General features: G+C 41.8%; 1 protein-coding gene and 1 long non-coding RNA gene across 3 annotated transcripts; both read left to right on the top strand.

Moving 5' to 3' along the window:
• Positions 1-219: 219 nt before the first annotated feature.
• Positions 220-5326, top strand: LOC122453336. The gene is made up of 3 exons (XR_006273009.1): positions 220-292; positions 523-598; positions 5204-5326. It is a non-coding gene; the product is annotated as an uncharacterized LOC122453336 (long non-coding RNA).
• Positions 5327-5839: 513 nt separating this feature from the next.
• NDUFB6 (NADH:ubiquinone oxidoreductase subunit B6) lies at positions 5840-20371 on the top strand. 2 transcript variants are annotated; one of them, XM_043487317.1, is made up of 4 exons: positions 5863-6182; positions 9680-9772; positions 16771-16815; positions 20201-20371. In XM_043487317.1, the coding sequence occupies exons 1-4, from the start codon at positions 6003-6005 to the stop codon at positions 20267-20269; spliced, it is 387 nt and encodes a 128-aa protein (XP_043343252.1). In that variant the 5' UTR covers positions 5863-6002; the 3' UTR covers positions 20270-20371. The 2 variants fall into 2 exon arrangements, with proteins under 2 accessions (XP_043343253.1, XP_043343252.1); XM_043487318.1 differs by lacking the exon at positions 9680-9772 and having other exon boundaries at positions 5840-6182.
• The last annotated feature ends 623 nt before the right edge of the window (positions 20372-20994 follow it).

Below are 20994 nucleotides of genomic sequence, written 5' to 3'. Positions count from 1 at the left end.
GGGTTTTAAAACCATAGCTGGAAACACAGACCCTTATTGTGTGCTAAGTTGCTTCAGTCATGTCTGACTCTTGGCAACCCCATGAGCTGTAGCCCACCAGGCTCCTCTGTCCATCCGATTCTCCAGGCAAGAATACTGGGGCAGGTTGCCATGCCCTCCTCCAAGGGATATTCCCAACCCAGGGATCGAACTCACATCTCTTTTGTCTCCTTCATTGGCAGGTGGGTTCTTTACCACTAGCACCACCTGGGACGCCCACAGACTCTTATTAGATGGATTTAAAGTTGAAGAGGTAAGTTTATTGACAGAAGACAACGTCTCACTTTATCTCCTGACCCCTTATTTTCCCTGCCCACCATTCCTTAGCTCTTTCCCATCCTTATGGGCTTGTTAATGAGACCTTATATAAAACCCCATTTGTTAGATTTTACGATTTTTCAGAAACTTAGAGTGCCCTCTTGTGGGAATATCAGGTAGTTATCCAAGTGCTGCAACCATCTAAGTTTGTGTTACCTTTCCCAGGTGTGTTGAGAGGGAAAGGCTCGCCAGTTGTGCTTTGTTTTTATTTGACTAATCTCCATGGATTTCACAGCTATAGGTAAGTGGAAAGGGGTGGAAATATGGTAGGCATTAACCAATGGAATAAGATATTTTCCAAAACAATATTGATTTCATTTCTTTCCCACCCCCCCCCCCTTTATAAATGTGGTGATGGTGGGAAGTGGGGAAAAGTGTGGTAAATTTCCAGAGCAAGTCAGAATAAGGACCCTCCATTCAAGAAACTACTGCTGCTGCTAAGCTGCTAAGTCGCTTTAGTTGTGTCCGACTCTGTGCAACCCCATAGACAGCAACCCAGCAGGCTCCGCCGTCCCTGGGATTCTCCAGGCAAGAACACGGGAGTGGGTTGCCATTTTCTTCTCCAATGCATGAAAGTGAAAAGTGAAAATGAAGTCGTTCAGTCGTGTCCGACTCCTAGCGACCCCATGGATTGCAGCCCACCAGGCTCCTCCGTCCATGGGATTTTCCAGGCAAGAGTACTGGAGTGGGTTGCCACTGCCTTCTCCACAAGAAACTACTAGATGTCTTTAATTCTTGGTTGGTTGTTTAGTTGCTAAGTTGTATCCAAATCTTTTGTGACCCCATGGACTGGACTGTAGCCCACCAGGGTCCTCTGTCCAAGGGATTTCCCAGGCAAGAATACTGGAGTGGGTTGTCATTTTATTTTCCAGGGGATCTTCCTGAACCAGGGATTGAACCCAAATCTCCTGCAGCTCCTGCTTGGCAGGTGGATTCCTTACCACTGAATCATCAGGGAAGCCCTGTCTTGACTCACAAGGAAAACACTTACTTGGGCTATCAAATGCCTTACACAACCCCTCTGGGGGTAATTAAACACTCAGGGACTTACCCAAATTTGACTATCAAATGATTGTATCTCATCATAATAGAGATGAGAGCTCTCACCTAAGCAGTTATAAGACAGAATGAGGGTTAATAAGAGCTTAAAAGACACAATTTGCTTACTACTTCAAGGCATAAATCTTTTAAAATATTTCATATACAAAATAGTATATGAACGGAGCATAATTAACCACCATTTACCTATTAGTCAGCTTCAAACATTACCAACTCATTACTAATTTTTCATTATTTAGAAGTAAATTGCAGATTTTCCAGGGGCACTAGTGGTAAAGAATCCGCCTACCAATGCAGGACGTAAGAGACATGGGTCTGATCCCTGGGTCTGGAAGATCCCCTGGAGGAGAGCATGGCAACCTGCTCCAGGATTCTTGCTTGGAGGATCCCATGGACAGAGGAGCCTGGCAGGCTACTGTCCTTTCATTTATAAGTAGTTTAGAAGTTATATTTAAAAGATAAGAATACCCCTTTAAAAATATAACCACAAAATCATAACATATAGAATGAAAAGTAATTTCTTATTATCATAAAAGATTGAGAAAGTGTTCAAATTTCCCTCATTGTCTCTCTTTAAAAAACAAATATTTAGACAGGTTTTAGGTTTACAATAAAATTGAGAGAAAAGTGAGAGGTATATGCCCTGTTCTCACACATGTGTAGCCTCCCCCGTTATCAACATCTCTCACCAGAATAGTGCTTTTATTTTAAACCGATGATGAACATACAAGGGACCTACATGGATACATCACATCACACAAAGTTCATGGTGTTTACCCTTGGTGGTGTGAGTTCAGTGGGTTTGGACAAATGTATGATAATACATCCATCATTATAATAGTATCATACAGAATATTTTTACTCCCCTAAAATCCTCTGTGCTCTGCCTGTTAGTCTCCCCCAACCCCCTCCAGCAGCCACTCATCTTTTATTGTCTCCATAGTTTTGTCTTTCGGAGAATGTCATGTAGTTGGAATCATACAGCATGTAACTTTCTCAGTTTGGCTCCTTTCACTTAGCTATATGCCAGTAAGATTCCTCCATGTATTTTCAACAGCTTGATAGCTCAGTTCTTTCTGGCATGGAATAACATGCCCTTTTCTGGATGTGCTATACTGTGCTTCGTTGCTCAGTCGTGTCCGACTCTTGGTGATCCCATGGACTGTAGCCCGGCAGGCTCCTCTGTCCATGGGGATTCTCCAGGCAAGAATACTAGAGTGGGTTCCCATGCCCTCCTCCAGAGGATCTTCCCAACCCAGGTCTCCTGCATTGCAAGTGGATTCTTTACCTTCTGGGTAAAGGGAAGCCCAAGAATACTGGAGTGGGTAGCCTATCCCTTCTCCAGGGGATCTTCCTGACTTAGGAATCGGACCGGGGTCTCCTGCATTGCAAGTGGATTCTTTAGCAGCTGAGCTACCAGGGAAGCCTAATAAAGTATTTTAAAGCTAACATATTTCCTTTTTTTTTTTTTTTTTTGCTTTTTAAGATATAATGCTATTGCACACTTAATTCGCTCAGTTGTATCTGACTCTTTGTGACCCCATGGACTGTAGACCACCAGATTCCTCAGTTCATGGAATCCTCCAGGCAATAATACTGGAGTTGGTTGCCATTCCCTTCTCCAGGAGTATCTCCCTGGAGATATTCCCAGCTCAGGAATTGAACCCCAGGTCTCCCACATTGCAGGCAGATTCTTTATCATCTGAGCCACCAGGGAAGCCGTGTCTGGATGTACCACAGTTTACTTAAACATTCACCTACTGAAGGACATCTTGGTTGCTTCCAAGTTTGGGCAAGTATAAATAAAGGTACTGTAAACATTTGTGAGCAGGTTTTTGTGTGGATGTAAGTTTCTGACTCCTTTGGTAAATACCAAAGAACAAAATTGTAGGATTTTAAGGTAAGAGAAAGTTTCATTTCATAAGAACCCTCCAGTCTCCCAGAGTGGTGATACCATTTTGCATTCCTACCAGCAATGGATGAGAGTTCCTGTTACTCCACATCCCTCCTCCACAGCATTTTGTGTTGTCAGTGTTCCAAATTTTGGCACTTCTAGTGGGTGTGTAGTGGCATTAGTTCGCATTTCCCTGATGACATATGATGTGGAGCATCTCTTCGTATGCTTACTTTCCATCTGTATATCTTCTTTGGCGAGGTGTCTGCCAAGATCTGTGGCCAGTTTTTAAATTGGGTTATTTGTTTTCTTATTGTTGTTTCTCTTAATGTATAGGTTTTCTCTCTCGCCTCCTGATAGTCTTTTAAAGAATCTGAGCTGCTTGTCTGAAGTTTCTACAAGTTAGATTTTTCTTATTGTATTAATATCATTCTGATCTCATTCCTGTTTCCTGTAAATGAATGGTTAAATCTAGAAACTTGATCAGATTCAGCTTCAGTTTTTTGTTTAGCAAGGCTCGTTCACAGGCAGTGAGGCAGTCTCCCACCAGGAGGCGCAGTTGCTGTCAAGGATGTCAATCTCTTCCTCTGGGCATTAATTAACAAACTAATGTTTGCAAAATAGTAATATTCTAACTATGCCATCTATTCTTCTTTTATTAGGTTTTTATGATTTTTTAAATAAATTTCTCCTTATCAACTATTTTGTTAATTTATGATTTATATAAAGAGGCCAGAAAAATGCTTGATTTTTCCTTTGCTTATTAGTTTTCAAAATAATGAGTTGGTTCCCTAACACCCCATGGACTGGGGTCACAAAGAGTCTTACACGACTGAGCGACTTCACTTTCACTTTCCCTAACACCATCAAATAGTGACCAATAAGGTTTTTTTTTTTAAAATTATAGTGGAAAAAAAAATCGATTTTTTTAAAACCACAAATCATTTCTTAAATCATGTATGTAAATGTACCTGATATTTTTCATTCCATTGAAGTCACTATACTTATTGATGCTCAAATCATTCCATCTTTGACCAGTGTAAGTCTATTCAAGTTGTCTCCTCAATCATTTTGACACGACCCTGTTAGTCTTTAAAAACCTCCCTGCCTTCGGCTAAGATAAGACGTTCCAGCCTTATTTTACATTTCCAACCCGAACCTGAAATTAGCTATTTCTCCAAAGTGATGGTTTTCAAAGTGTGATTGGGGAGACTCTGGGAGTCCCTGTGATCCTATCATGGGGTTTGTGTGGTCACAATTATTTTCACAAAAATACTAAGATGCTATTTGCTCTTTTATACTCTCTTTGTCTCACAAATATATACAGAACTTCCCAAGGTTACATGACGTATGAGATTATGATTGAATGTAGAAGCAGCTATAAGAATTCTGCTATCATTTATTAAGCCAGGCAATTTTAAGAATTTAAAGAGATTTATGGAACAAAATGTTTTGAGACCAACTACTCTAAGGAGCCTTGGTTCCTTTTGATGGAAGACAGTATTTAGAGATCACAATCTAGGAGCTAGAGATATTCATGGTTACTGCGTTGGCCATAGTCTCTAGGCTGTTTCATAGGCAAATGTATATGTATTACTACTGTCCTCCCTTTTTTGGATAAAAGGTACTATGTACACCTCTCCATGTAGCCTTTTTTTCACTGAACAATATATGTTTTCAAGCACTCACTTCATTGCGTTATTTTACAATTTATTCAACTAGCCATTTGTTGAGGAATTTCCATATTTTATTATATATGATGCTGCAGTGAACAATCTTGCACGTACTTTCACCACTATATCTTTAGGATAGAATTCTAAAAATGAGAATACCGGATCAAAGGGTGAATGTGTACAACTCTGCTATATATTGAGATTCTTTTTACTTCTACAGTACAGATGAAGGAAGGGTTTCCCGCAGGAGCTGAGCGGTAAATAACCCGCCTGCAATGCGGACCCCTGGGTCAGGAAGATTACCCATGAGAAGGGTATGGCAACTCACTCCAGTATTCTTGCCTGGGAAATCCCACCGACAGAGGAGCCTGGCCGGCTACAGTCCAAGGGGTCGCAAAAGAGTCAGGCACGACTTGGCAACTAAACAATAACAGGAACACATGAAGGGGACACTGAGACAGCTGCTCAGGGTCACTTTTTCAGTCACTGGCAGAAGACAACGTGTCTCCACAGGCTCTGTAGGTCACGGGAAGAGGAATTCTAAGGTGGGAGAGCAAGTAAAGAGTTTTACACTTGGACGTCACATTCACTGAGTCACATATTCTCATTTTTTCAATATCCAGCACACCAGTTCTTCCTCATCAGAACCTCTAGTTCTCCGACCTCTCATTCTCTTCAGGGAACTAAGCGCCCGCCGCCCCCCGCCCCGCTGGGCCCCGCCCCGCTGGGCCCCGCCCCGCTGGGCCCCGCCCCGCTGGGCCCCGTCGCTTCTGGGCTCCGCCCCCGCCGGTTCTGGTAATTTGGAACAGTAAAATCGGCGAGGTGTGCCAGGCTTTGCGCATGCCCAGCCACTATGCACAGGTTGGAGTCGCTCGGGGGCAGGAACAGAGTGACGTTATAACGGCGCGCCGCTCCCAGGCGTCCTCGCAAGGTCGCCTTGCAGAGCGGGAGCGCGCGTAAGTGACAAGACCCTGGTTCGGGTGCGCGCCGTGTCCTGCTGCCTTGGTATCTGCAGCGACATGTCGGGGTATACGCCCGACGAGAAACTGCGGCTGCAGCAGCTGCGAGAGCTGAGAAGGCGATGGCTGAAAGATCAGGAGCTGAGCCCCCGGGAACCGGTGCTGCCTCCGCAGAGGGTGTCGCCTGTGGAGCGATTCTGGAATAAATTTTTGCAAGACGGAGCTCTCTGGAAGAACGTGGTGAGTGACCGCCCTCCCCAACCCCACCCCTACTGGCTACTGAGACAACCTGCTCGGTATAGCGGCATTAAGGACCGACTAGCTCTGCGCCCGGAAGTTCCCCAAGGGAGAGTCAGGTCCAGTCGAGACTTAGGCTTGTCTGGGACTCCGTCTGGTCCCAAGGGTCATGCGGTGGATGTCAGGAGTTCGGAGCTTGTATGGCTTTGGGATTGTCCTGCCCTTTGGCCCTCAGGTGTGATGAGAAGGAGGCGAATCTTTGCCTAGATTATACAGGACGCTACAGGTTGGGCTTTTTTTTGACTGCAGAAACCTTTCCTCAGAAGGATGGCCAAGGATTCACTAGAGTTAAAATCCAATGATTTTAGTATCCAAGGACTCTTGTGTGATTTTTGAGGTTGAGATTACACAGACCAACTAACACTACATTCGACCCAAAAGCAGGATAAGCCTCTAGCTGGTAATGTAGCTTCATGTTAATTACTGTAAGAGGCCCTATTGATATGCTGTTGATAGCTGTGAAAAGAAGAGAAGCGAAAAGCAAAGAAAAGGAAAGATATCCCCATCTGAATGCAGAGTTCCAAAGAATAGCAAGGAGAGATAAGAAAGCCTTCCTCAATGGTCAGTGCAAAGAAATAGAGGAAAAAAATAGAATGGGAAAGACTAGAGATCTCTTCAAGAAAATTAGAGATACCAAGGGAACATTTCATGCAAAGATGGGCTCAATAAAGGACGAAAATACTACGGATCTAACAGAAACAGAAGATATTAAGAAGAGGTGGCAAGAATACACAGAGGAACTGTACAAAAGGGATCTTCACGACCCAGGTGATCACAATGGTGTGATCACTCACCTAGAGCCAGGCATCCTGGAATGTGAAGTCAAGTGGGCCTTAGGAAGCATCACTATGAACAAAGCTAGTGGAGGTGATGGAATTCCAGTTGAGCTATTTCAAATCCTAAAAGATGATGCTGTGAAAGTGCTGCACTCAGTATGCCAGCAAATTTGGAAAACTCAGCAGTGGCCACAGAACTGGAAAATGTCAGTTTTCTTTCCAGTCCCTAAGAAAGGCAATGCCAAAGAATGCTCACACTACTGCACAATTGCACTCATTTCACATACTAGTAAAGTAATGCTCAAAATTCTCCAAGCCAGGCTTCAACAGTACGTAAACCGTGAACTTCCAGATGTTCAAGCTGGTTTTAGAAAAGGCAGAGGAACCAGAGATCAAATTACCAATATCCACTGGATCATCGAAAAAGTTCAAGCGAGTTCCAGAAAAACATCTATTTCTGCTTTCTTGACTATGCCAAAGTCTTTGACTGTGTGGATCACAATAAACTGTGGAAAATTCTGAAAGAGATGGGAATACCAGACCACCTGACCTGCCTCTTGAGAAATCTGTATGCAGGTCAGGGAGCAACAGTTAGAACTGGACATAGAACAACAGACTGGTTCCAAATAGGAAAAGGAGTACATCAAGGCTGTATGTTGTCATCCTACTTATTTAACTTCTATGCAGAGTACATCATGAGAAACACTGGACTGGATGAAGCACAAGCTGGAATCAAGATTGCTGGGAGAAATATCAATAACCTCAGATATGCAGATGACACCACCCTTATGACAGAAAGTGAAGAGGAACAAAAGAGCCTCTTGATGAAAGTGAAAGAGGAGAGTGAAAAAGTTGGCTTAAAGCTCAACATTCAGAAAACTAAGATCCTGTCATCTGGTCCCATCACTTCATGGCAAATAGATGGGGAGACAGTGGAAACAGTGGAAGACTGTATTTTTTGGGCTCCAAAATCACTGCAGATGGTGACTGCAGCCATGAAATTAAAAGATGCTTACTCCTTACAGGAAAGTTATGACCAACCTAGACAGCATATTAAAAAGCAGACATTACTTTTCCAACAAAGGCCCATCTAGTCAAGGCTATGGTTTTTCTGGTAGTGATGTATGGATGTGAGAGTTGGACTATAAAGAAAGCTGAGTGCTGAAGAATTGATGCTTTTGAACTGTGATGTTGGAGAAGACTCTTGAGAGTCGCTTGGACTGCAAGGAGATCCAACCAGTCCATCCTAAAAGAGATCAGTCCTGAGTGTTCATTGGAAGGACTGATGCTGAAGCTGAAACTCCATTACTTTGGCCACCTGATGCAAAGAGCTGACTCATTTGGAAAGACCCTGATGCTGGGAAAGACTGAAGGCAGGAGGAGAGGGAACAACAGGGGATGAGATGACTGGATGGCATCACTGACTCGATGGACATGAGTTTGAGTAAATTCAGGGAGTTGGTGATGGACAGGGAGGCCTGGCGTGCTGCAGTCCATGGGGTCGCAAAGAGTCGGACACGACTGAGCTACTGAACTTCCTTAGCCACCACTATGTACATTTAACACATTCTTTTGTTTAAGAATGTCATTCCTGGACTTTACTCTGCAGAAAATCATTCAAGTGCTGTCTTTATTTTCAGGGTCTCTTCACATTTTCTTGAAGCCGTTGTTAAATCACATCTGTTATGGGTGATGAATACTGTATCTCAGAGTTCCTTGGAACTTTGGCTAATAATAGTGGTAATAAGTAATGCTTGGGTGCTTACTTTGTGCCTGGTGCTTTCATGTATGTTAAAAGTTTAATTTTTTACTATTGTAATGTAGAAACCATTCCTCATCCTCATTGTAAGTATGTGGAAACAGAGACCTACACAAATTCAGTGATTTACCGATGGTCACAGGGCTAGTAATGAAGGCGTTCACTTTGAAATCCATGTGTATCTACTTTCTTACTGTGCTGCAAAGTCTGGTGCAAATTTTTCAAAGAGTGTCTTCGATACTAATTTATGGTGGTAAAATTCAATCTCCTCCCCTCTCCCACTTTGTATCTCTGATATTACTCACTGGCAGCCACTGAAAGTTGACAGCTAGTGATTTAAGGAAATAATCATTTGTTGAAATCTGTCTTACCTTACTTAGAGTTAACTAACGTTTTCTTCCATAATCATATCTATTATAGTACTTTTAATCTAGATTATCCGTTCCCTGAAAGAATAGGTCTCTTTCATTGAAATTGGCTGCCATGGAAAAACTCCATTTTTAGCTGTCTTTTGCCTTTCTTTTTAAAAACAGCTGTGTGTAAAGGCACCTCAAAGTGAGCTTGGGGCACCCTTATCCCAGTAGGTAAAACATGCTTTTTCCAGCATTAGTGTATTCAAGGTTGTCCACCCTAAACCTGGAACGGTACAAATGGTGTTGATTGTGCGTATCTGAAGTTGATAAATCAGGGAAATGACTTTACCTGAAAATTCTGTAGTTTTGATTACTCTGGTTAAATCAATTAAACTTACCCTTTCATTTTTTAATTCCATATTTTATCATAAACTTATATTAAGGATATTTTTAGAAGTCTTTTTAAAGGCATATATCTATGCACATATTACTGTAGTTTGGAAAAAAAAAGTGAGAAATCTATTTATTTCATGTATTTTTTTTCTCCCCCAGATCTATAAGACATACCGACACAGTATCTTTGCTTTTACTCATGTACTTATTCCTGTCTGGATTATTCATTATTATCTCAAGTATCATGTGACTGTAAGTATGCTTTAAGTTGTGTGTTTTTCTGAATTTATTTATTTTTAAAAATATTTATTTAAGTATATTTGACTGCACTGGGTCTTTATTGCTTTCTCTAGTTTTAGCGAGTGGGGGCTGCTCTCCATTGCAGTGCACTGGCTTCTTATTGTGGTGGCCTCTCTTGTTGCGAAGCACAGGCTCTAGGGCAGTGGGCTCAGTAGTTGTGGCACATAGGCTAAGTTGCCCCATGGCATGTGGGATCTTCCTCGACCAGGGGTGGAACTTGTGTTCCTGGCATTGACAGGCGAATTCTTAACTACTGGACCACCAGGGAAATCCCAGAATATATTGTTGATATTGCACAAAATTATCTCCTTTGTCAATTTGCCTTACCCTCCTCTACTTAGTCGAAATAATCTGCCACTTATAACTGATCTTGAATTACTTTGAATCCTTTTTAGTAGAAGGCTTAATAAAACTTAACTAATGCATGGTTTTTCAGAAAGTTAATTTTTAAAAATAATTTTATTTATTTATTATTTTTGGCTGTGCTGGGTCTTCATTGCTGCACTGGCTTTTCTCTAGTTGTGGTGAGCGGGGGCTTTTTCTAGTTGCAGCGCGCAGGCTTCTCATTGCAGTAGCTTCTCTTGTTGCAGAGCACAGCCTCTAGGGCGCGCATGCTTCAGTATTTGTGATGCACAGGCATCCCCGCAGCATGTAGGATCTTCCCGGATCAGGGATCGAATCCATGTCTCCTGCACTGGCAGACCGATGCCTTTAACACTGAACCACCAGGAATGTCTCAGAAAATTTAATCTTTATATCAGTTGGTTACAACTTGAATGATATTTCCTCATAGAAATGATGTTTAAATGATCAGGAATGTAGTTGATCTAATAATACTGGTACAAACTCAGGGTCCTGAGTCTGGAAAGTGAAGTTGTGAAGTCGCTCAGTCGTGTCCGACTCTTTGCAACCCCATGGACTCCGTCCATGGGATTTTCCAGGCAAGAGTACTGGAGTGGGTTGCCATTTCCTTCTCCAGGGGTTCTTCCCAACCTAGGGATTGAACCCAGGACTCCCGCATTGCAGGCAGATGCTTTAACCCTTTGAGCCACCAAGGAAGCCCTGAGTCTGGAAAGGAGAACAGAATTTCTGCTTCTTTTTTGTTAAGCACAGATCTTATATAAGATAGAATTCAAAATGGATAAAGGTTGTCTTTGTCATTTCGTTTTCCTTTGTTCTCTCTGGTTTTTCACAACTTACTTTCTTTAGAATTCAGTGTGTCCAGAAGATCTGCATGTGATGATTGAACTCAGCCTGTTGCCTTATTTTAAAGGCTCAGGATACTTTGGTGGGGCTCTCCAGGTGGCAGTAGTGGTAAAGAACCTGCCTGCCAATGCTGGAGACATGAGACACGGGTTTGATCCATGGGTTAGAAGGATTCCCTGGAGGAGGGCATGGCAGCCACTCCAGTATCCTTGCCTGGAGAATCTCATGGACAGAGGAGCCTGGTGTGGGCTGCAGTCCATGGGGTCACAAAGAGTCGGACATGACTGAAGCGACTTAGCCCAGCATACCTTGGTGTAGGGTGTTAGATCCCAGGCGTGGTGAGGAAGGAGTACATTTCAGGGAGTGGAATGGAAGGAGAGTGGTGATAGTTGCCTGCCCAGCGTGGAGTTTTATAACCCAAAGCGTGAGGAGGATATTCTTGTACACAGTGATGAGTGTTAGGTCCTGAATGGATGGGGGGTGGGGGGGTTGATGTGTATACCTATTTGGAGAGCTGCTGCGGCAGCAACCTGGGGTAGGACGTTGGAATCTAAGCATGGGGAGGAGGACATCAGGGAGAAGTGTGGTTTGGGGCAGGGATGGGGTTGGCAAGCCAGAGTAAGGTGTCACAACCTGAATGACAGAGGTTATTTATACTGGAGTGTGGTGGTGGTGAATGACAGGAGGTTGGTTATATGCATGTTGAACTCTATGTGGCAGGCAGTGAGAAGCTTTCCATTTTTAAATAGGAGAGTGAGTTGATAAGGTGATATACAGTAAGTCTCCTACATATGAATGGATTCCATTCTGAGAGCACATTCATTAAATCCAGTTTTGTTTTTTTTTTTAAGTCCAACCAAGTTAGCCTAGGTACCCAACTAACACAATGGTCTATGAAGTACTGTACTGTAATAGGTTTATAGTATTTTTCACAAAAATAATACATAAAAGTGATAGTGAACAGCAATAGTACCTTGAAAAGTACAGGAGTACAGTACAACAGCTGACTTACAGGGGTTGGCATCAGGTCAGTGAGTAAGAAGAGTTACTAACTGGAGGAGGGAGAGGGGGTGGAAGATGATAGAGTTGAAGAATTGTCAGCAATAGGAGATGGAGGGCAAGCTGCAATTTAACTCAGGCCTTACATGATTGGGCATGCAGACACATTTGCATCTTTGAAAGTTTGTGACTTGAAGGTTTGTGTGTAGGGGGCTTGATCTATTTTGGAGACAGTGACAGACTTTATTTTCTTGGGCTCAAAAATCATTGCAGATTTTGACTGCAGCACTGCAGTCAAAGATGCTCCTTGGAAGAAAAGCTATGACCAACCTAGACAGCATATTAAAAAGCAGAGACATTACTTTGCCAACAAAGGTCCATCTAGTCAAAGCTATGGTTTTTCCAGTAGTCATGTATGGATGTGAGAGTTGGACTGTAAAGAAAGTTGAGCGCTGAAGAATTGATGCTTCTGAACTGTGGTGTTGGAGAAGACTCTTGAGAGCCCTTGGACTGCAAGGAGATCCAACCAATCAATCATAAAGGGAATCAGTCCTAAATATTCATTGGAAGGGCTAATGCTGAAGCTTCAGTACTTTGGCCACCTGATGCAAAGAACTGACTCATTGGAAAAGACTCTGATGCTGGGAAAGATTGAAGACAGGAGGAGAAGAGGATAACAGGGGATGGCATCACTGACTCAATGGACAAGAGTTTGAGCAAGTTCCGGGAGTTGGTGATGGACAGGGAAGACTGGTGTGCTGCAGTCCATGGGGTCGCAAAGAGTCGACTGAATGACTGAACTGAACTCATCTATTTAGGAAAACATAAAAACATAGAACTGTAGGGTGAGTTGGAGGGAGGAAAGTACTGATGTCAGGCAAATCAGCAGAGGCTGTTGCAGTTTACTAGATGTTAGTTGATGAGAATCTGATCAGGGCAGAGATAATAGGAATGAAAAAGTAGTGAGCCAAAAGATACTTTTTAAAGAAATAACCCAAGGTGGGGATGAAATAAAATTTCACAATCATTTTGACTCTAAAATTTTTAGCCTTAAAAGTTCAGGGAAGCAAAATTTGCCACTCCACAATGTCTCTTTGGTATGCAGATTAAAATGACATAAGCCACTCCCATTATGTTTCTGTTGGACAGTGTTAGACAAGAGATACAGCTTCCCTGGTGGCTCAGATGGTGAAGAATCTGCCTGCAGTGCAAGAGACCCGGGTTTAGTCCCTGGGTCAGGACAATCCCCTGGAGAATCCACTGGAGAAGGGAATGGGTACCCACTCCAGTATTCTTGTCTGGAGAAATTCTGTGGACAGAGGAGCCTGGAGGGCTAGTCTATCAGGTCGCAAGAATTGGTCAAGACTGAGCAACTAACACTTTCACTAACTTCTTAAAATAATGTAGATTAGAAGACCTGTTCCAGGAAGGGAACTATCACCATAGATAACTATAATATGAACTCTAAATGTAGTAGACAGGAAGGAGCCTAGCAAAGGCTATTGAAATTCCCTACTGTGTCCCATCGTCTCTCATGGTCCAGCAGACGTTTGTTTCCCAAAGTTTTGCTCTTCTGTCTCCATGTGAATTGCCTTCCTCTCCAGTGAAGTCCTAAACACTTACTCCCGGCATCTTCTTTTGTCTTTGGCCTAAGATGGTATTTAACTCATTTGGGAAGTTACTTGGTTCTCCTGGGTCTCTCCCATGTATAGATGTTACTGAATTTTGTTTGCTTTTCTCCTATTAATCTGTCTCAGGTCAACTTAATTCTTAGACAAACCAGAAGAGCCTAGAAAGGTAGAGGAAAATTTTTTCCTCCACAACGAAGGTTTTAAGTAGGACTTTGTAAAGGAAGGCTTTCTGGTGATGGGGAGGAAGTAAATTTGCTTAGGAGCACGTGCTGCCCTGTCAGTTTCTGAGGAAGTTTGAGTGGACATGGCCTGTCTTACATGGTAGAAACATGAGATTAGTGGAGGCCAGTAATTGGGCCTCCAGTTGGGGGTTAGTGAAGAATTGGGGGTTAGTGTTTCATTTTATAAACCAACAGAAAATCTTTGGCCATTAAAAGGGGGCTAACAATGTATGTCTAAGGGTCAGAGTGTAGTTTACATTTCTGTCATTGATGAGCTTAAACAAAGTTTTATACTCATGTTCACCTACACGTCCACAGCCCACTTTATATCATGATGGTGGTGGTTTAGTCACTAAGTTGTGTCCCACTCTTGCAACACCATGGACTGCAGCCCGCCGGGCTCCTCTGTCCATGGTAATCTCCAGGCAAAATTACTGGGGTGGGTGCCATTTCCTTCTCCAGGGGATCTTCCCAACCCAGGAATCAAACCTGGGTCTTCTGCACTGCAGGCAGATTCTTTACTGACTGAGCTATGAGGATAGCCTTGTATCATTATACCTCTTCTTTTTTTCAGTGTCTTAACATGCAGGACCCTAAAGAAGAAAAAATGTTACTGTCTGTGAAATTTTTTTTTAACATCTAAGAGTGGTTTTTATGTGCAGAAGTAACTGTTCCAGTTACCCGAAATATAAATTAATGTGCAGTTTCTTAGTTTCAAATTTAAAAACATCTCTTGATTTTTTTAATTCAGTTTTAAAATTTTGTTAACTAGATATACATCTAGTAAAATATGAACAGTCTCTTTTCTTTGTTCTTATTATCTTTGGATAATTCAAATTGAATTTCCATAAAACAATTCCACTTACAAATATCAAATTCTCTTAAATGTTTTAAACTGCATTTATATATTTTATATATTCAGTTTTATTTTTAAGTATTTATGGCAGGGGTCCCAACCTCCAGGTTCTAATGCCTAATGATCTGAGAGGGAGCTGATGTAATAATAATAGAAATAAAGTGGCAGTAAATGTAATGTGCTTGAATCATCCTGAAACCACTCCCCACCTCATCCCCATGGAAAAATTATCTTCCAGGAAACTGGCCCCTGGTGCCAAAGATGTTGGGGACCTGCTGAATTTTACAGGACACATTAATGACCCTGAAAAGGAAAATCTTTTTAAATTTAGAATTCACATACCTAAATGCATTTTACCTAGAATCCTTATTAAATTTGACATTCATCTGTTTATACCCTGACTTAATTTACCTTGTCATAGCTATATTTAACTGAATATTTCTAGGATTGAAAAAACACTTATCTCCTCAAAGAAAAAGATTTAACCACCTGCAGTTGCTGGGTTGACAATTTGAGCCATTAATATGGTGGCTTATCTGAGAAATTCATACTTCTAGAAGATTTTTCCTGGACAGATGGACGTAATTAAAGGTTTTCTGTCAGTAGATGTCCGCAGGCCTCTCCTTTACCTTACTCTTTCTCTTGATTTGGGTAGGCCTGCATCCTCAGTACTGTTACAGCCAGTTCACTTTAGCTAATACCTTTATGCTGCATTAAATTGAACATTCTCTGAAGATATTTCAGTATCCTCTTGCCTCTGGCTGCAGTTTTTAGCGACATTTGAGTGTCCTCACATTGTTTTATGAGTTTCTCTCCTGCTTTTGGTTCCAATTTGCCTGAGTCTTACATCATGCCAATAATCTTTTAAATTTTTTGGTGTGGTATCTTGTGCAGATGTGGGTGCTTAGTAAGTACATTTATGTAGCACCTCCTGTGTACAAGGCACTGATCTAAAACACTGTAGGGATACAGCACTGAACAAGGCTGATTGAGTCCCTGTCTTCAGGAAATGTTTCTTCTAGTCTTGGAGACTGGCAGTGAATAGATAAGCAAATGTTGTAAGATAATGTTACAGGAGGTGGTTAAGACTGTAGAAGAAAAACTTAAGGGTAAAAGACTAGAGGATGAGAGGGACTGCTATTCTAATTAAGCTTCTTTGAGGAAATGCTCTTTGAAAAACGTAAATGAACTGAGGATATGGAGAAAAGCATTTCAGGCAGAGGAATCATGAAGGGTTCTGAGGCCCAAGCAGGCCTTACAGATTGTACTAACACAGAGGAGCCACTGCGACTACAGTGCAGGCGGTGGGGTGGGTGGAGGTAGTGTGAGATCAGAGAGTTGGCCAAGGACTTTGGCTTTTTAATTTTTTCTTAAGAATTATGAAACTTTGAGCAGAGGAGTGATGCATCTTAATCACTGTAGGAACTTCTGTGGTGGTCCAGTGGTTAGGACTCTGAGCTCCCGATGCAGAAGGCCTAGGTTCGATCCTTGGTCAGGGAGCTAGATCCCATATGCTGCAGCTAAGAGCCCGCATGCCACAACTAAAGATCCTGCATGCTGCAACTAAGACCGAGTGCAGCCAAATAAATAAATATTAAAACAAAAAAAGAATTACTCTACTCTTTCTGCAATGTGGAGAATAGACTATACGAGGGCACATGCGGAAGCCAAGAGACCAGTAGGTGAAAAAATGGTAGCGGCTTGGACAAGGGTAGTAGTATATTAGAAGTGGTGAGAAGCACTTAGATTCAGGATAAATCCTCAAGGTGGAGTCAGTGGGATCTGCCACGAAGTCAGGGTTTTTGGCCTTTATAATTAGGAGAATGAAAGTGCTGTCGCAGAGATAGGGAATAGTTTGGGGCTGAAGGATGTTAAGTGTTGGGCCTGGTTAAGTTTGCAATGCCTGTTTGATCAAGTAGATCTTAAGTAAATAATTGAATGTATGAGCCTGGAGCTTAGTAAAAATTTGGGATATGATCGATTTCTTTTAGGAAAAACTCTAAAACCATAATTAACAGAGAATTACTTTTATTACAGACAAAACCGTATACCATCGTTGAAAAGAAGCCAAGAATATTTCCAGTAAGTCTTAAAACATGTTTTTTCTTTTGCTTATATTTCTCTCTCCCTTCCCAAATGATCATTAGACTAAAATTCTTCTTGCTGAAAGTTTTAAGTACCTATTGCGTATTCTTTAAAAAAAAAAAAAAAGGAAATAGTGTGATGTAGCAATTGGAGTTGAACCTGGGACATGGGCACATTCTTTTCACCCTGGCTGTAAAACTTGTGTGACCTTTGTAGTCCTAAAGTGAATTGAAGGTCCCAATAGTTTTTCATTGGGTGCCCTGTTTCATGTGGGTTAAGGACTTAGGGCCCTGGCTTGAGCAGACACCTGGGCATTGTAAGAACAACTGAATTATTTTATTATTTCCAAACTTATTATTGTTTCCTGTGACAGTTTGACCATAACCTCTCCATATGTGAATTTAAAATGTTATTGTGTGCTTTAAATTGGATACTATGGATATGCAGGCTATTAACCTAATTTAAAATGACTCTTTTTACCATTAAAGGTTACTTATTAGTCAGTTGGTATTTTGCTGGCTGTTCATGAGGTTATTGTTTAGCAGAGTCAAATACATCTTATGTTCTTGTCCCATTTCTAGTCACAGATAATGAACTACCATCAATCTCTAAGTTATGTACTTCTAGAAAACAAAACTCCATGTAGATTCTTGCTTCCATCAAATGACATAGTCACAATAATCCATTGACAACTGCAGCAGAAGGGAATTTTAGGGAGAACCACCAAAATAGGCTAACTCCTCCAGTTGGAATTCTGCTTTAGGAAGTAGTAGATTTCTGTGTTTCTGTATAATTGGTGTTTGTCAGGGCCCAGGTAGCCTCATTTATCTTGCTGGTTTCAACCAGTTAGGTAATATATTTATTCTTCCATTTATATGTTTTTTATTTATTTTGCCATTACTGTTCGAAGAAAAAGGAGGAGGATCTCTTTAGAAGACCACATGGTGATTCCATAGCATCTCTCCTACTTCCATATATTTTGCTACTGCGGTTCTTTCCTATTTCTGTACCATTGACCCACTTGAGAAGTTGCCCCTTTGAGGACCTGAAGACTGCTCATCTGTACATACTTTAGAACAGGATAGACAGTAAGAAATAAATCCCCAAATCTCAGTGGCTTACCAAAAGTTTATTTCCTATTGATATCACAGACTAGTGTAGATCAGACAATTATAGTTAGGCCATTGTGAATATGCAGCTCCAAGATCACAGGGTTGAATATCTCAGAGGATGATTTTAAGGTCTAAGCTTCGATGTAGCTAACATCACTTCTATTCAAGTCCTGTTTGCCAGGACTTATTCTCATGGTCCCAGATATCTTTGTGCTTTTTTATATTTCCCAGCCTCCCATACCTGGAACCTCTGCCACAGTCTATCCTTCTAGTTAACAAATGACTCTCTGCTTCCTTCTTCCCACACATGTAACACAAGACCTTTTCCTTGGGAGAAACCCCAAGATCCCATTCCATCAATGCAACCTGAGACTGCCAGATGATGCACAGTAATATCTGTCAGGGTTAATCTTGGAGATTCTTCTCTTAGAGATTTGAGGATCAATGACAAGTGAACTGTATCCCTTGTCCCCCCAACCACACCCATTATTCAACAGTGGAATGTGGACAGCATAGCAGTCACTTGGTTTTGAAGCCCCACTGGTCAAACACTGGGAAGACTCCTAACCCCTGTGTGTGGAAGGTTACTTGAATGGGACTGATTTTGCTTCTGAAGGAAACACCTTTGTTCATTGTTCTTCCTGACTCCTGGCGGGGGTGGGGGGGGGTGGTGTGCTGCGGGGGCACATCCATTCTTTTCCTTTATCAATCTAGACCACATCTAAAATGAGGACTGGGAAATATGCCCTTCTTAGGGTTGTACAGCCTTTAAAGTCTACCTCCTGTTGACAGAAGGTTGAGGGCCAGAGAAAACCATCACAGGCTTTTGCCTCTGTACGTTCGGTTTCTTGGGACCATCTAGTTCTCACATTTGGCAGGCATGGAAAGAAAAACTTGGTAGGAGTCTAACCTTTGTGCTTCGAGTCGGTCCCACCTGCCGGTATGTGTGGTTTGTACCCAGTTACCAAGTCCTTTCATTTCATGTCCTCACCCTGCTGCCTCTCCACTCAGCGGCAGCTACGTGGAAGCCACTGAGACACACTCTGTCTCAGGCGCTACCTCCGCTTCAGTCTGATCTTTGCATGGTGCTGGGTCCCTGTGTTTACTGAGCTTTATGGGCTTCTCAGAATCTTCAGTCTTAGCTCTTACTCTTTAGAGATTCAGAAACAATCCATCTGATTTTCTAATATTGCCTGGTCCTGAATGTTTAGATTCTTATTTCTCTTCTCGAATCAGCCACTTCTTACCTGGGCTTACGTTTCTTAAAGTACATTCCTAAGGCAGCCATTAGTGTAGTAGTTAAACCCATACTATAACTTTTTTCCAGGTACTTCTCCTAGAACCTCTAAGTTATTGGTGCTTCTAACTGATTAGTGTCTCTTGTTTCCATCTCTTAGCCTCCAGCGCCAGTGTCTTGAAGCCAGACTGCTAAGCCAGTACCGTGTAGCTCAATTTTTATTACAACAGCATTCATACCAGTTCAGGTTATTAATTTCTGTGTTAGGGTAAAGCTAGCTGTGCTAACAGGTTTTCCCCAAAATGTATACTGGTTTACTATAATACAAGTTTATAGTCCTGAGCAACCAGGACAGGGAATGGCAGGTGGTGATGGGATAATTCTGCCCTTCTCAGTCAATTCATGGACTGTCAGGCTTATGGAATCTGCTATCTTAAACAGAGAGCTGAAATGAAAGCTAAGTACTTTGCCTGAAATTATGCAGCTTGTCAGTGGAGGGTTCCAGGATTCACACTACTTGGTTCTAGCTTTAAGTCCCTTCCTGTTCTGCCACACCCACTGTATTTAGGTTTGGAAAGTTGGAGAGACATCTGGACCAGCTGCCTAGGCAAAGTTTGCTGGTCTGTCTCTAATATCTCTTCTGAGCCAAAGAGTAAACTGGTGGCTGCCTACCATATTTAGTTGCTGGGAATACATACCACCTTGTATTGAAGTGAAGCTATTTCCCTACAACTTCTTTCTAGGGCTTCTCCTATTTCTTGGGGCCAAGCAAATAAAGATCATCCTTCTGTCACTTTGTAAAGACAACTTTCATGTCCTTTGTGGTCGTTTGGTTTGAGTAAAACTTCCCCTATTTGTTCCTTATTCCTTAAGATTTTGGATACTGGTTTCTTATCTTTAGACAGCTTCTATTTTACCTATGTCACTTTTAAATGTGAATGCCAGAACTGAGCTAGGTTTTCCAGATGAGCTCGAAGGGGAACTGTTGCCTCTGCTGACAAGATTTATCACTAATGCACCTTTGTTTCTCTAGGGTGATACAATTCTGGAGACTGGAGAAGTAATCCCACCCATGAAAGAATTTCCTGATCAACATCATTGAAGATTACTTTAAAATTTCAAAGGTGTATGAGCCTAAGTTTGTTGCTACATTACCAACTTATTGAAAGTACTTTCTGGAAAAGTAATAAAGTTTATTCACATATGTGCTGTCTGTTTCTTCCCAACCTGTGCCATTCTCTCTGTACAATTTGAGACTGAATTATCTAACAATAAGTAAAAACTGGACAGGCTAAATAAAAATAATATGGTCGGTTACCTACTTTTTCTGGCCATTTTTAACCTGGAAAACATAATGTAGAAAATTGTTTAGTCACATGATAGTTTTTTCTTACACTGTACTTAATCTAGTTGATGTGAAGGTATACAACGGAATGAAATGTTGCAATAAAAATAAGAACAGAAATTACAGCACACTTTGTTTTAAAGGCTTTCTGGAGACATTTCAGAAGTATTTCAGAAACTCTAGATCAAAAAACTGTCAGATATACTGTGCATTGTTATCCTTCCTCGTGTTTTCTTCAACTCTTTTTGAACTGTAGCTTGCCAGGCTCCTCTGTCCATGGAATTCTCCACGCAAGTATACTGGAGCGAGTTGCCATTTCCTGCTCCAGGGGATCTTCCCCACCTAAGGATGGAAGTGGTGTCTCCCGCGTTAGCAGACAGATTCTTTACAACTGCATCACCTAAGATCCTTGTGCTTTCTTATATGAGAACCTAAAAGACAAAGCTCTTGGTATATGAAAAATCGACAATTAGTGGTTACTA

The sequence above is a fragment of the Cervus canadensis genome, chromosome 14, assembly GCF_019320065.1.
Source record: "Cervus canadensis isolate Bull #8, Minnesota chromosome 14, ASM1932006v1, whole genome shotgun sequence".
Lineage (NCBI taxonomy): Eukaryota > Metazoa > Chordata > Mammalia > Artiodactyla > Cervidae > Cervus > Cervus canadensis.
Note: the sequence above shows the minus strand (reverse complement) of the source record. Positions and strands in the feature narration are given on the sequence as shown.